Source organism: Aquila chrysaetos, chromosome 16 (assembly GCF_900496995.4).
Source record: "Aquila chrysaetos chrysaetos chromosome 16, bAquChr1.4, whole genome shotgun sequence".
Classification (NCBI taxonomy): Eukaryota; Metazoa; Chordata; class Aves; order Accipitriformes; family Accipitridae; genus Aquila; species Aquila chrysaetos.
In genome coordinates this window covers 5,400,257-5,416,403 of record NC_044019.1, presented here as the reverse complement: position 1 = coordinate 5,416,403, position 16,147 = coordinate 5,400,257, and the positions used below count along the sequence as shown (strand labels likewise).

The window sequence follows — 16,147 nt, the reverse complement described above, 5'->3', positions numbered from 1 at the left end:
GTAATGCTGAGAACAGCTAAATAGTCAGAGTAATGTGAAAATTGTATCACAAGGCATACAGCTCTGCTGCAACATTGGAAGGTTTCAGTCAATAAGATTTGCAGAATATTAAGGACACTGTAATATGAACAATTATTTTTCACATTATGTTCACTAATGGGAACAATACACATATATCAACATCAGCAGAGGTCTCAGACATCTGTAGAAAGCTCAAATAATGTTTAAAAAAATTTCATATAAACAATAAACTCCCTAATGTCTCAACAGTACCATTCAAAACCAAAGTTTTAGTCCAGTTTGCAGAAACATATTAACAGCTCTCCCAGAGAGCCTATCAATGTAAAAAACATTTGCATTCAGACGCTGGGCTGTGGACCAGATCTGTATCACCAATTTCACTGGAATTGCTCCTGCTGTCATACCAGGAATCAGCCGAGACAGCCTAGCAATGGGTGAACCCTATATTCACGTACCATTAACTTGCATGCAATTCTTGCCAGCTTTTTTAACGCCGTTATCAGTAAGTTGCATTTAGTTTAACTGCAACCACCAAAACCCGGCCGCCCTGGACCTCCTCCTTCCTTGCACCTGGAGGGTCAGGGCTGGGATTTCCCTGGGACCCAGACCCCCGTACCACCCAACGTCTGGGCAAGGAATAAACCCTTTGCTGCCCAGGAAGGTGCACAGAGCTGCTGCTCTGGGGTGGGTTCTAGAGCTGATGCTCCAGAACAGCACAAGCGCAGCCTCTTCCAAAGAGACTCTGGTCTGACATACCTTTGATGCATCAGCTGGCTCCGGCTTGGCTTTCTCCGGTGGGATTTCTTCACGTCTCGCATCGGGTTTTGCTGTTTCCTTTTCTACTTTAGATGCAGCAAGTGCATCCTTCATGTCGGGCTTAGCTGGGACTGGTTCTGCAGCGTGGCTCTGAGCGATGGCCGGGGCAGAGGTGGGACGGGGACTCCTCTCAGGGGTTATCACAGCCACTGCTGAGGATGCGGGAGAGACAGACAGGGACAAGGTTCAGAGCGGGCAACGTTTCTAAAGCGCCAGGCAAAGTCTTTCCTAATTACAGTGCTGACGTTTAAAAAGAAAGGGAGGAGGAGGAGGAAAAAATGGGAAAAGAAATAAAGATGTTGAGCAAAGCAGCTTGTGCATTTAGTACAGGAAAGTTGAGATTATTTTCCTTATGGTATAAATAAAATAAAATAAAACCCCACAACAGATGGTTTACAAAAAGCAAGCTTGCACTCTGCAGAGAAGCCACACCAGAAAGGCAAATCTATTTTTGACATTGTGCCATTGATTTCTCAGTCCTTCACACACAACTGACACAGAAGTCCATTCCAATGCAACCATTAAAATAGAAACACTTATAGCTGTGGTGACTTCTTGACTCATTCGCATCTCCTCAAACAGAAACGGATGGTTTCTGGAAGGGCAACATAGGCTTTCCCCCATCTCCCCAATCTTTTCAGCAATTCAAACAAAAAAATAATCAACAAGCATTGCTCTATAAAACTTCACAGCAACTTCCAGGTGGGTTTCAAAGCAGGCTGGGGCTGCGTGTCTGAGATGGGTATCTGCTGCTGCAGCCCAAGGCACCACTGCAAGAAGATACCCAGCATCTCCAGATCAGTGACAGTGCAGAAATGAATAGCATGCTGCCAAAAAATCATCTTTCCAGAGGATGACAGTCTTAAATACAAGTGCTAGGTACACACAAAATCAGCTGCCTACTCCTTTCCTTCAATTCCTGACTTCCCAGACAGTTCCTGGTCCCAGAAAAGCTCGACACCTCTGAAATATTCAAACCAATACTGTGTGACAAAGCAAGCCCCAATTAAGTCACTGTGCATATCTATAGATGCAGTAAGCTATTTAGTTCTCCTGATGTTGGTTTTTATGGCTGTTCCACTGAAAATATACCTAGTCACCTAAAATAATTTCTTTGACATGGTCTCATATTCCTAAAGTCACAGTTCATGCAATAAGGGTCACACTGTGTAACCTATCCCAGCCAATACAAGGTTACTAGCATCCATCCAGCTAGTCAAAGACACTAGAAAATTTGGCATTAGAAAAGAAATTGTAATTTTAGGTAACTCCTTAGTAAGAATTCCTGTTTCACTGAGAAGATAACTGCATCTCATCTGTGTGTATAAAACAAGTACAGAATAAAGTATCCATGTGGTCAAAAACATACAAGATGGAAGGGCAAAAAAGAACCTGATTTTTCAAAGACTGAAATTGTACTTTTAAGACAAACTCCTAGACACCATATCTTGCTGAAAATCCACCCCAAAACCCATACCACCACCGCCATCTCTGTTATCTCGCCTGCTCTTCAGCACAGCAGTTCATTTCTGCGAGCCAGACATTGTGTGATCCTTTTGGAAGGACAACCGGTGCCGCGTCCTGGTGTATTTATGCCACTGAAGCAGTTACAGCCACCGGAGAGGTTGTACAGAGGGACGGTGAGATGGCAGGGACAGTTGGGATTAGGAGGATGCTGGGTGTGCAAAGCCGTCGCGGTGGTACCTGACTCCTTCGGGACCGGCTCTAGTTCTCTCATCACCACCATTTTTTCTTCCTCCTCCTCCTCCTCTTCAACTGGGCTTATCTCAACATTGCCAAGAGCACGTTTGGCTAAAAAAGTTATGGACGTGTTAAAATGCCACCTCGCAGATGAAGTAGCAAATGAAATACTGCCATCAGTAAATCCACACAGTCACCTCTCCTGCTTCTCTCACAGTGCTTCAGAGCATCAAGACACGCAGGGAAAGTAACAACAGATACCAAGCTTCTCCTTTGCCATTCGACGATGAGTTCTGTGCTGTCCAGAACTGCGTTATTTTAGTTACATTTTCTTGATTAACTACCTTTGGCTATTTTGACACATGACGATTTAAACACCGTAAAAAAGCACTGCTCCAAAATGAGATATAAAATACCAATCATCATCACCCCAGCCAAGAAAATGGTCCCTCCTGGGAACAAAAGTGTCAAGAGGAGGAGAAAGTGCAGGAGGTGAATGAGAAGGAGCAGCTGCAGCCGGAGACTCCTGGACGTGCTCGGGTCTGACGCTGGCTGCTCTGCTGCTGCCCATCCCATGGAATATCTTCCAGTCTAAGTCCAGGGACTGGTTTAGTATTTCTCATAATATTCAAGAAAACGGGTGAAGTTCCCAGTTACCTCCCCGCATGGCTTCAATCTCTTCTTCCTGCAATGACTAACCAACTCTGCTTTTAATTATGATTAGGGTGGATCTGGCTGCAGCAGTGAAGTTGCTCTGAAAAAACACCCCAACTAGGGAAGAAGCAGGCTCCCTAGCAAAGAAAAAAAAGCAGAGTGTAGGTGACCTCCAGCAGTCCTGGAGCACACCACCTGATTTTCAGGCACCGCACGTACCTACAGCTCAGAGGAGCAAACCTTACAAGAAGGAACAGTAACAGAGGAGCGTTAAGAGGCCACTGCACACTCATTTCAACATGCAGGCACGCAGCCAAGCCACAGCACGGCACCTCCTCATCTCACCCAGAGGCACACCCCAATAAAGCAGCGCTTGCATATTACAGACACACTTGCAAAGCTGGGTGTGATTTTAATGGCAATGAACACCACCGCAAACAATTCAACCTCTGTCCTACAGCACTGCATCACTTCAACCCAGCAGGTCACAGCATGGGCAGCCGCAGGAGCCACACCGATGCCAACACCACTGCGGCTGTACCTGACCACATCTTCAACGGCTCCGGTAACTTTGGCTTGGCAACGGGAACCTTAACCACCTCTACCTTCTCCTCCTCCTCTTCCTCCTCTGCAATTGGTTTCATTTCAAAAGTTTCAAGAGCGTGTTTGGCTAGAAAGAGGTTTGCATGCATTAATAGAGCGGTTGGAGAACCGCGCAGACACGCAACAGTTGCCGCAGCAGAGGAAGGAGCAAGAGGAGATCCCTCTCCAAGGCAGCGGCCGAGAACAGCAAGGAGGTTTTTAAACCAGGCAGCTTAATGGCAATTTTTCACCGCACAGTTGCGTATCAGTCTTTCTAGTGCTGCCAGGCCCAACAGTGTATTGGATGAGAGGGGGAAAAGAACAACACAAGTAAGCTTTGCAGGCTTCTTGCCCAGGCAGGGATATGGGGGACACACAAACAGCTCTCCAGCATGGTACTAAGATGGGCTCTGCCTGCAAAGTCTGGGGAGATGCAGGTGCTGGCTGGTAAAATCCAGGAAAAACACACCCAGGCTCCTCTCGATAAAAACCTGTATAAAAACTAGCAGCTTTAATTAAAAGTACTTGAGTGATCAACTTAAAATCTAGAAATTAAGAACATACAGCCATCTACCCTGGTGTCTTAAATTTTCCACCTTCTGTTTTTACAGCATCAGGTTTTCCCTGCCAGGCGATGCTGACTAGTGAGAATTCAAGGCAAGACAGTGGTGGCGAGACAGTCTGCCACACTACTTTGTGAAAGCTTGATCTAGATTTCATACTAGAAAAACAGTGATGTCAAAAACACGCTGTAAAAAATTCAGGGTGGAAGAAGGGAAGTGGAGCAGTACACAATGCATTTGCATACGAATTATCTCCAGCCCTAATGCACCACAGGCATTTGCTATTTAAGTGATGAAGACTGCAAATATTTGACAACACTGCTGCTGTGATACACTTATTAGTATTCAGATATGCTGTTGTACCTACACACCTCTTAAGGGCATTAATATTTATTAATATTTATTAATAGTACCTATCTTAACAGAAATATAAGCTCCATATAGCAAAATGGGTGGCATTTCTCACCCCCCCCCCCCCCCCAAAAAAAACAGAATAGGCTTAAAAAATGGCAAGCAGGTCCTGGGATGAAGAATTTCAGAAGCTTTACAAGAAGTTTCAAGATCAAACGTTAAAATTTTCTAATCCACATTTAAAAAAACACCCAAATTTAATAAGGAGGCACTTCCCAAGTGCCAGCACATCCTAAACTTTTCCCCACATCCCGCAAGAATTACAGTCTAACGAGGTGCAAGGCAGAAATTTACTGAGTCTCCCAGAGCCAGGGCTCTGCTGGGCTGTCTGTCCTCTGACTGCAAAACTCTTCTTGCAAAGAAACAAAAAAAGAAAGCTGCCAGATTTGGTGAAACTTTGAGTTGTCAGGAACAAGCATGTAAAGGATAGGAAAGGCGCTGTAGAAGAGTTGTAGCCACCACCACAGCTATACCTGGCTTCTCTCGGATCTGATCCGTGGGTTTTGGTTCGGGAACCTCAACCACCACCACCTCCTCCTGCTTCTCTTCCTCTACGGCTCTGAACTCAACTTTTTGAGTCGCACGTTTAGCTGAAGAAATGGGGCACATGTTAAAGACTGCCCACACAGCAGAAGGAAAAAGGCTGCAGACTTCAACAGGGACAGAAGCGTTACGTTCACAGGCTGCTCTTTTCTAAGCTCTGACATTCAGGTGCAGGATTGCAGTGGGGACTTCTCTACTCATCTGGGGGGTCGTAACCGCCTACAGGACATGGCCAAGGGGCAACCAACAGCGCTGGTCCCCTCGCCTCCGTGCATCGTGCCTGGGTAACCTCGCACGCCCGGACTGCAAGCAAGCTGGCATTTTGCTTTGCAGCGGTACGGAGCTCAAACCAAGCAGCCCTTTCCCTGCCGGCTCTGAGGCATGAAGCCCAGGCTCAGGGTGTCACTGAGCCCTGGACATCCACGCCAAGAGCAGGGGCAGCCTGGCTGCTGCTGGCCACGAGGCACTGGGACAGCCCTGCTCCCTCCTGAGTTGCAGCACAACCTCAGGGCTCAAAGCAACGCTGTTCCTGCTCCGTCAGGTGCCCTTGGTGCAAAGGGATGCTCCCCTTTCCCTGAACCCTAATTTTACAAGCACCCCGTGATCCAGATCAAAGGCAGCAAACTTAGGCATTCCCTCTTCCATGCCTCACCTCCTCTAGTCTGCTGCTATCTGGCTCTTAAAAATGTCAGGGATGAGCCCACCTGATTGATATGCCACAAACTTCAACATTAGCATGGCTTTAACAGATGCTGAAAAAGTTTCCAACAGTTGTGGCAAAAAAATCCCCCCCTCAAGGAAAACTATGTAATTTAAGAATCTACGTTAAACAAAACAAATCCTAGAATAGCTTAATTCCTGATTTGCTAAAAGGAAAATGCGTTGAGATTGAATGAGGAAATATCTTTACAACCAGAACTTTGCCATAAGCCTTCAGCACCCACCTACATCCTTTTTGTCAGTCAGTTCTTGCTAGTACTATCGGTTTGCATTTTATATCCAGGTCTTGTATTAAAGTGAGAAGTTACGCTTTCTTTTTTTTTTAAAAAAGCAGGGAATTTAGGTGGTATTTAAGGAGTATTTCAGCATCCTACTGAATCCAGCCACAGAGAGGGAAGAGGCACCACACTCACCTCCATCGAGGCTCCTGGAGGCTCGCTTACTTGCCGTCCGCTCGAACTGGGGAGCGGGTCGGTCAATCAAGGCACTCGCCTGCCTTGTCTGCGCCTGCGTCCGGCCGCTGTAGCGGAACTTGGAGCCCAGCGCCAGGAACCTGCTCTTCGGGATGGCCTCGGTGGAAGTCAGCCTGAAAACCACATGCACAATTTAAAAATCATACCTCCAGATCCAGGAAGAGGCAGGTAAAGAGAAATTAAAATACAAATTAAAGAAGTCTCTGCATACACTTGATTAACAAAACAACACGCACTAATATTAAGCCCCACATCTACATAAGCTAGAAGACCTCTGTCTTATGTATCTTATGAAGTGGAAGCTGCCTAGAAATTTATTGCAATAAACACTTAATGTCTCTGCAACCATTCCACTCCAATTTTTGTGAAACCCTAAGGAACAGTGAAGGAGTGCTCATTTTCAGCAGCTAGTCTAAAGCACTAGTTATTCAAGGCAAGCCTACCGTTCAGAAAACCCACCTGAAAAATGTGTGATGTTCAACACATACTTTCCACAGCTTCTTCGCTGCCCGGTAACTTGGTAGCTTGAACCCAATTGTACTCTCATACTGTTCTTGCTGCAGAAAATAGAAGTTATTTAGGTATCGTAAGAAAAAAATGTGGCAGGAGTCCAGTCCCCAGCCCATCGACCTGTTCTGCTGTGGCACAAGCTGCTGGTCTAGCCCAAGAGCAGCTGAACTCACTCCACAATGTGCAAGAGGAGCTCAGGTCTGAGAAAAAGGGCTTGGCCACAAGCCCAGGCACCTCTCAGGACGCACTGGGATTTGCAGAGGAGCGTGCCATGGGTTTTGCAGCCATTCAGACTCATTTACCCCCCTGTGTCCTGGTTTCGGCTGGGATAGAGTTAATTTTCTTCCTAGTAGTTGGTACAGTGTTATGTTTTGGATTTAGGATGAGAAAAATGTTGATAACACATTGACATTTTCAGTTGTTGCTAAGTCGTGTTTATACTAAGGCAAGGATTTTTCAACTTCTCATGCCCAGCCAGGGAGAAGGCTGGAGGGGCTCAGGAAGTTGGGAGGGGACACAGCCAGGGCAGCTGACCTGAACTAGCCAAAGGGGTATTCCATACCATGTCACATTATGCCCAGTATATAAACTGGGGGGAGTTGGCTGGAAAAGGCTATTGCTGCTTGGGAACTGACTGGGCATCGGTCAGCAAGTGGTGAGCAATTGCACTGTGTCACTTGATCTGTATATTCTAATCCTTTTATTATTATTATTGTCATTTTATTATTGTTGTTATTATTATTATTATCATTTTCTTCCTTTCTGTCCTATTAAACTGTCTTTATCTCAACCCACGAGTTTTACTTTTTTCCCAATTCTCTCCCCCATCCCACTGGGTGGGAGGGAGTGAGTGAGCGGCTGCATGGTGCTCAGTTGCCAGCTGGGGTTAAACCATGACACCCTGTTATACTGCCCAGCTGCGGGATGGGGTCAAAAACTGACCTCCCTGCAAGGCTGGGTTATGGCAGTCGAAGCAGGAGGAGGAAGAAGAGGAGGAAAGAGGCAGACCTCTATTGTAGCCTCTCTCCCCACCGAGTTTCCAGCGACCAGGCTGCTCCAGGGATCTCCCTGTTAACAGGAGGCAGCATCAGGGCAGCCACCCCCTGCCTGCTGCAGTCTAAGTGAAAAGGTATGTGTCTGTATTTTTTAATTTTTTTTTTTTTAAATGAAAGTGAGACAAAGAGCCTCTGTCTTGCTCAGTTTCCAAAAAAGGACTTAGTCCTCTCCCAATTTCAACTGTGAACTTCCCACTGGTTTCCTCTGGATGCTGGGAATACCACGCGGTGCCAGGAGGTGGTGCTGGATGACACATTGTTTAAATTGTCACTGGCTGGTTTATAGCTTCAGCAAGGTCAGCAGGCTCTACCTGAACTTAATACCAAGCCAAGATCAGAAACCCTATAGAGTACAAAATGCTCATTCAGAGAAGAGCTTGCTTCCTCCTCCTACTTTGTTTTAGTAAAGCATACACGTTGGTGATAATCAGAAGACAATTAAAGAAGACATGAGCACAAAAAAGTCAGAACATACCTCCCCTGGCCGAATCTTAATAAAGAAGCTGCTGCGTTTGTAGGAAATCTTCAGGACTTTGGGCCAAGGGAAGCGGTTGATTCTCAGTTTATCTTTGTAAACAAGAAGGCCACTGGAACAGACTCCCAGAGTGATATCTACTCCTTCCAAGTCCTGGGAAAGCAGATGAGGATTTAAGCAGTGTCAGGGTTACAAGTTTCAGGTCAATGTCTGCCTTCCAAATTAACCCTTTGCTCTTCCCCTGAATTCAAATCCCCACCACCCAGACTTCAGCTTCCAGCTCCCTATGCAGCCAGGGCCAGGCTTGCTTTTCCTTCACGTTTCTCCTTACAACCTCCTCCCTTCAGCTGATCTCTCCTGAGACGCTGTTTGCTCAAAGGGCTCATCTAGAGTCTATCCTGCATTTCCCTGAGCAGAGTGGCTGACCTGGCAGGGTCAGAGCTTTGTATTCTAAGTTCCTCAGAGCAAGGACCTGTCTACATTAGTAGCTTTGTAAAGCTTCCTGTAATATATAAATAATAAGCAATCAGGAAGAATTGCTTCTTTTGCAAGAATACTTGAGGCATTTCTGTTGTGTGTCTGTGTTTTCACACTTCCTATATATTTCAAAAGAAGCCTCCTGAAACAGGCAAACTTGCTCCTGCAAGGGAAGGATAATCAAATTACAAAATCCACAGGCAGGTGCACACACACTGAGTCTCACCTTGGCTTGGTGAAGGTCGACTCCATACATAGACAGCTTTTTTGCATTCTCAAGGAATTCCAGGTCTGCTTGGGCTGGAGTCATGGATCTGGGGAAAGAGAGAAAGGACTTAGTATTCCCCTAACTGTTGCTTTTAGGAGGGGACAGATCACACTTCACATAACCATTTACTCGTTAGATTTTCTTTTGATTTCAATACAAACAGATTTGTGCCCAGATGATGAATTATTAAATTGCTCTGAATCCACAGATTTGTGCTTTGAGACATCCTCATAAAACAGATGCACCCTATTTCTGTGGAGCTGTACAGACCCCAGACAAGAAAGCAAGATATCAGGTGAGGAAGTGCAGTACGGGGTCCAAAACTTGATTCAGTGGAAGAAACACCAATTCAGCTGAAGGCAGAGGGTGGCAAGTACTGTCCTCCCAGACCTCCTGCCTCCAGACCCCCCCCAAACCCAGCTATTGTTCTCCAAACCAAACGCAAGGACAGCTGAGACCACTCAGCAGTGATTCCTACTGGGGCAGACCAGATGAATGAGACATTTTCTGGGAACAGATGGTACCCTGTCTGCAGGAGAGGCAACCCAACACAACTTCGCTTAACAGAAACATCCTGATAATGGAGGCTATTATCAATGTTATTGAAGTGCCCTTGTTAATAAGTTTCTGGTGTACAAGGTACATCTAACAGCTCTGTTGGGAGAGTATTCAGCTGTATACATTTGATTTTGTTCCCTGCTTTGATGTCTTCCTTACTGAGCACTTGCATAGATCTGGCTTGCGATGTAAATAGAGGTTTTAAGTGGTGGGAGACAGGGCAAAGACAACCGTAAGGACAATCCTCTAGGAAGGATCCAGGAGCAGTTGTCACCTCCGGTGCGTGCCATGTGCTTTGCAAATAAAGTAGCAGGAGATGGAGCATGGTTTAGCAGAGTTTTCCCACTGAAAACCCTCTGACGGTTTAATGTTCACAGAATACGGACCAGAAATTAAATGGGTACATGTTGCTTCCTCCTGCATACACGAGCAGATTAAATATAACTACATCCTATACTTTGAAGTATCCTTCTAATGAAGCCATGAATAATTCAGCAATGTGATCTGCCACTTCTAGCACAGCTAACGGCCTTTTGACTTCAAGTCATGAAGCTTGTCAGCGGCCCGGTACTTATTTTCCCTCATTTCCTCTCCTCTCAGTGCAAATGGAGGGGAATCAATTTAAAGTATTGATTTGCAGGGTCGAGCGAGGTGTTAATTGTAGCTTCGGTCACAGCCGGGGGCACACGTCCACCCTTCCCTACTGCACTCAGGTTATTAGTTCCCATCTGCCTGCAAGAAGGTCTCATCTTTGCTCTGTTCTCATTATTAGTGCATCAGCCAGCAGCTTTTCACAGGTCAAGGGGCTGCTGGTTGAAGGCCTCGGTATCACCAAGTGGTTTTATGGGCTTTTCTTCCCCCCCTAAAACCCAAATCTATCTCTGGGAGGGTGCAGAAGTTGCCAGCTGGCCGCTCTCCATGCCAGCCCTCTGCGCTGGCGAGCGCACAGCTCCGCACAGCTCCTGCAATCCAAGCACTCGAGAGCATCCACAAAAATAAGCTCAAAATAAGATGAGGAAGAGGCTCGGTTACCGTCACCCTTTAATCTGGTACCAGTGAGACTCCCAGGAGTCCTTCAACCCTACCTGACCAAGAGACATCTGCCCAGGTCATGGCTGTGCTGGGAAACACAAGGAGGACAGCCCAACTGCAGGTTTATATCTCCTGCATCATCTGGAATACTTCCATGTTAGAAAAGTGTTACTCATTAAATGTGGCAGCAGAAAACCCCAAACACGCTGTAGGGTACAGCGTATACACAAAGAGATGAGATCTGCTCCAACCAGATTGCAATCCAAAAATTACATAAATCCCAAAGCAAATAAAAAAAAAAAAAAAAAGACAAAGGGCAAGGTTAAAACAAGCAAACCTTCTATTTTCACATGAAATAAAACCCACTTCCACAGCCATACTGTTGAAAAAGAATACCTGTTAATAAACAATTGCAAGACTTTGCATCTGCTTTCTAAAAACATAGTTTCTTCTTCATGTAGGAAAAAAGAATTCTAGCTTCTAGAAAGATTTTGTTATAAAGTATCAGATCTTTTTAAAAAAGCTGATATTCTCAATAGCTGAAAATTCACACCTTACTGCTAAAGCTTCTATTGCCAATATAAAAAAATTGGTGCAGCAGGAAACCAAAAGCATACAACAAAGGTGGGGAAAATACCAGAAAGCCCCACTATTTCCATTATTTCAGGCTGCTGTGCACAAACAAGTCCTCCAGCTGCCGCACCTTACCTGTATGTTTTATGAAGCTCCACAACCTTCTCTTCGAGCTCTTTTGTCTGGTTTGGGGCCAATTTAAATTCAGTGATGTAATCCGGGCTGTGTAGGTCAGGATCGTAGTCTCCCAACTCGGACTGGACTGTGTACGAACCCAGCAGAGCCAAAGTTGCAAAGGAACAGGGCAGCCGCCCTGTAATGATGTCTTGTCTAAGCTGAAGACACAAGTAGTACCTGGGGGGGGCGGCGGGGAAGCAAAATACTATTTACAGAGAGCATAGAGAAACTTAAGAAACTTGAGGATCAAACAGAATCTCTTTTTTTATGCCACTGATGAATGCAACATGATGCTTGTTTCTAATTTCTACCTGTATTTTTACTTATGGGGTAATATTCCCACAATAAACAGCATGGAGAACAGGAGGACTTAAGGTCACCTCCACTCTTGCAAAGGGAGTAAAGGACACTGATGATCAGAAAAATCTTGTTTTTAAATAAAAATTTACTTTTCTACACAAACACATGCATGCCAGGATTATAAATGATGATGCTTTACACATGTGGACTTCAGTGGAGAGCGGGAGTATCCCACACATCCACTAAAAACAAACAAACAAAAAACCCTCCAAACTGTTAAGATATCTGATCTCCTTGCTGAAGGATGGAAAAACACTCAAATATTAAAAATTTCTATTCAATATTCACTACTTTGCTGACTGAGCCCCCTGGTTGGCAGCAAGAGTCCCAGATAATTCACCTGGTTATGTCCTCTGTCAGCTGCGCAGGATCCGGTGGATAAAACTTGACATTGAAGGTAAAATCCCAGGGGCCTCCTGCAATTACAAAGAAGAGGTTGAGAAAAATAAGCGCACCAGAACAGCTTGGTGATAGTCAGTCATTACAAAAAAGGCTGGGAATATCCAATCTGATCTTCAAAATACAGCCAGCAGATCATAATACTGATTTTAATACTGCTCGCTCACACAGCTAGCTGCTGCTTAGCAGACGGTATAAGATACAATTTCATTTACAGGAGCTAAGATACAAGCAGGAGAAAACAAAGCAGAGCAGGCAAATACACATGAATAAACCACAAGTTGTGGAAAAAAATAAATTCATTGCTAAGAGGCTAAATTACTCACATATTTTTTCATTGATTGAAAAGAAGGATTCATGAAGAGAGGTCAGGCATGTGCTATAAGTTAGTGAATTAGTATTGTTTTATCACTCGACCCAATTTTCAAATTTCTCGTAAAGAGCAGATGTGCTAATTCACTCAGCAGCCTAATGCACTGTGGTGGGGTGGTCAGACCACAGTTTAAACTCAGCACAATACAAGCATCAATCTCTGGATGAAACCAGCAAGCACCAAGACAGAAAGAGCTTTACAAGTCCAAACCTAAATGCTTTAATACAGCTTGTAGCAAACCTTGTACAGCACTGTTACAGGCATTAACTGGAGTGAGAAACCACACAATTGCACCTAGAATTGGCATTATATATGGTATGGACAGTCTAGGTGACACAGCTGAAGGGCTTGCTCTCTAATGTTTACCTGCAGAAAATAGACCTGACCGACCCATTAAGCACTCAAAGTAATTCGCATAGTTACAACTCCCCCCTGCTGTGCCCTTTAACACTAGTTCAAAATAATACTTATTTCAGAAGAAGACACCCCTGCACTTAACTTCCTCAGAGATTTATCGCAATCTCAAACAGGGACAAGGGGGGACGTAGCATTCATGGATTTATTTCTTATGCAATGCCATAACAGGGATTAAATACAAGGCATGCTGTTTTCATTACACGCAGTTCAAAACAAGTTATTCCAAGAAGACATTTTAGGTAGCAGAGGTTACCTAAACCAACATACATTGGTGTACACATACTCATATGTACATTCAACATATATTCAAGTAAACTCAGATAATTTGCCATTTAACCCATCTCAGGGGATCAGATTGCATAGCAGGTTGCTCATTACACTTACAAGCTGAATTTTACCTGCACGGCATGACCGGAGAAGCTCATGCCCTTTACACGCATCCTGCTATCGATTCAAAAAGAAGTTGCTAAGAGTAGGAGCTTTTCCTACTCCATTGCCCTGAGGCATTTCCCCCATAATCTGTACTTAATGACACACTTTGTTCTGCGCCCCCCACCAAAAGCATATGTAAAATGGTATTTGACTTTCATAGACCAGTATTTTACTTTCGAAGCAGTCAGACTTGCTCCCAAGAGAAAACAAAAGCCTCTCAAATTTATTTAACTTTGACACTGCTCTCATCTTGAGGGAACTAATTCAGTGCTAGCAGACCTTAAAATACAACTTTGGAGAGCATCTGGTATTTGCCCTGATACTATGTGAGCCATTTACCATTCCAGTACTCCTATTTGGACCCCAAAACAGCCTCAGAGTCCATAAAACCTTGCTACAGCATACAATTTTGCTCGGGCTCTCCCAGTCTCCTTTGAGATTTAAATGGTTCCCACTGACACCTATTCTCCCATCCTCCAACAGAGAGCAGATCTCCCATTTCAGCATCGCATGGTAGCAAGGACAGCGTGGGTTTGCATAGGGCAAACACACCCCAAGCTATGTTTTCCCAAGGAAATTACATTTTTTTCCTAAATCTAGAGCATCACTAAGTACTTAAGAAGAAGAGAAAGGATGCACAAACTGCTTGAACTTGTGCTGATCCCTGCCAGACACCCTCACTTGAACTCTCACCCATCCTTGGGCCCCCTGGATGGCCCGCCAAAGCCACGCTTATTTAGGAAAGCGGGGAGAAACCACACACACCCACATCATAAATTCAATCTACTTACCGTGAACCTGTTTTTTTATTTCTTTGGCAGGATCCAGCCACGTCTGTATGAGGATAAAAACATTCACAGTTTAACAGACATCCCAGAAACACCACAGGAAACTGCAAATTGCTAAAAATATGGCAAAAAGACAACATTTGACATGAATGCAGCCATGGAAACTGGAGAGACAGTGCATTTTTCACAACTTTTACTCCAGTCTATGGTCTCGGTGGGTGCATTTCCAACCCTTCACCTACCAGGTACTTGTAGGGGAGGCACAAGGAACAGGAGAAAAAAAAAAAGCAGCACATGAGGGCTGCAAGGACACAGCAGCAGGTACAGCTGCAGCTACATCCAGCTACGAGGGGCACTTGTGCAACACTTTTTTTTCTCTAGAACCTTTAAAAACAGGCATATAGGATGTTTGCATTCATTTTAGGCACCCTGTCCCATACTTACCCTATTCAGAACAAAGATCGCCAAGACTTTCTATTATTAGCTATGGTTTTTAACGACCTAATCACTGAAATACGAGTGAAAACATCCAATCGCTGGGGAAGGCTGGAATCTTTTACAGGAGTGTGACATAAACTTCGTCTCTTTTAAGTATGACTCAAGTTTCTAGTAATTATCTCAGCTACAAATTTAGAAATATATCCTTTTTTTCCTCCCCTCTGTAATTTGGGGTTTTGTGGGACAGTGGTGCAATATAAGCCTCAAAAAACAACTCCTGCTTTTGCCAGCACAGTCTGAGCAACTCCCAGCACATCCAGCCTGAGCCTTTCCCTTTGCAGCGGTCAGGGTCTGCCCCGCTGAAGGGGATGGCACAGTGCTAACAGCCCTCCTGGAGAGGCTACATTAAACCACATTCTTCATTTTCACAAGCCTTGAGCAGGATTTGGATGTCCAGGTCTCCCGAGGTGAAGGAATTAACTCATTGAATCCCCCAAGTTAATCTGTCTTGACCAGGACACGTAACTTCATGGCAGGGGGACAGCGATACTTACATTTAATCTTATCTTTTTATACGCTTGCTCCTCTAACCTATAAAACTGGGGATACAAAATCCATTTGAAAGGTAGACATGCCACTTGCTCTCTTTTTAGGGCCACTGTTTTAAGCAGAGCATCTCTACATCCACGCTGGTGCCACAACTGGTCATTACTGCAGTGGTAACAGCTGGGTTTTGGGCAGCCGAGCCCGGGGTGCAGTCATGCATCCTCGGCACTCATGCTGCCTGATCCAGCAGACAATGATGGGTACAGCAATTAACAGCACTTTTATCCACACTCTGTCATGAATCAGTGGGAAACAATCCTCCCTTTCAGAGCAGCATAAGCATCAAGCTCCTTCGGTGCTGACCAGCTGCTCTATCCACTGTCACAATCTCCTATTCCCACTGTCACCCTCTGCTATTCCCGTGTGGGAAAATGCCCATCCCCAGAAACGTTTATTCCCTAAATATCAAGGTGGACGATCCCGCATACAACCCTTCCCTGTCCAGGAATATACATGTGCATCTCCACCTGCTCCACACAGCTGCAGGTGAGGTGCAAAAGCTCTCCCACTGGCTTCCTATTAAGATCATTTCTACTTGTGAATCAGCAAATCAAGTGTTGGGTCTTGTTTGAAGTTACAGCAGGAGAGAGATGGAGCTTCAGATTTTGAAGGTCAATGAAACATAACCAGAAAGGCTCCCCCAAAAAACCCAAAAATGGTGTTTTCCCCCATCAGAGCAAACCAGACTTCCACCAAGCAGCTTACTCTCCACTGGCGCTAAACCC

At 45.0% G+C, this 16,147-nt stretch overlaps 1 protein-coding gene across 39 annotated transcripts in view; it reads right to left on the bottom strand.

The window, feature by feature from the left end:
• The window catches only part of EPB41 (erythrocyte membrane protein band 4.1), an 87,541-nt gene that overhangs the window by 28,518 nt on the left and 42,876 nt on the right, over nt 1-16,147 (bottom strand). For 13 of the 39 annotated variants that reach the window (XM_030039035.2, XM_030039034.2, XM_030039026.1 and 10 more), the window contains 11 exons: nt 14,382-14,424; nt 12,310-12,385; nt 11,568-11,786; nt 9,228-9,315; nt 8,525-8,677; nt 6,944-7,041; nt 6,425-6,597; nt 5,222-5,338; nt 3,734-3,862; nt 2,542-2,649; nt 778-989 (listed from right to left, as the gene is read on the bottom strand). In XM_030039035.2, the coding sequence (XP_029894895.1) occupies nt 778-989; nt 2,542-2,649; nt 3,734-3,862; nt 5,222-5,338; nt 6,425-6,597; nt 6,944-7,041; nt 8,525-8,677; nt 9,228-9,315; nt 11,568-11,786; nt 12,310-12,385; nt 14,382-14,424 (1,416 nt within the window). The remainder of the gene's footprint in view (nt 1-777; nt 990-2,541; nt 2,650-3,733; nt 3,863-5,221; nt 5,339-6,424; nt 6,598-6,943; nt 7,042-8,524; nt 8,678-9,227; nt 9,316-11,567; nt 11,787-12,309; nt 12,386-14,381; nt 14,425-16,147) is intronic. The other 26 variants (XM_030039043.1, XM_041129203.1, XM_030039053.1 and 23 more) reach the window with 7 other exon arrangements.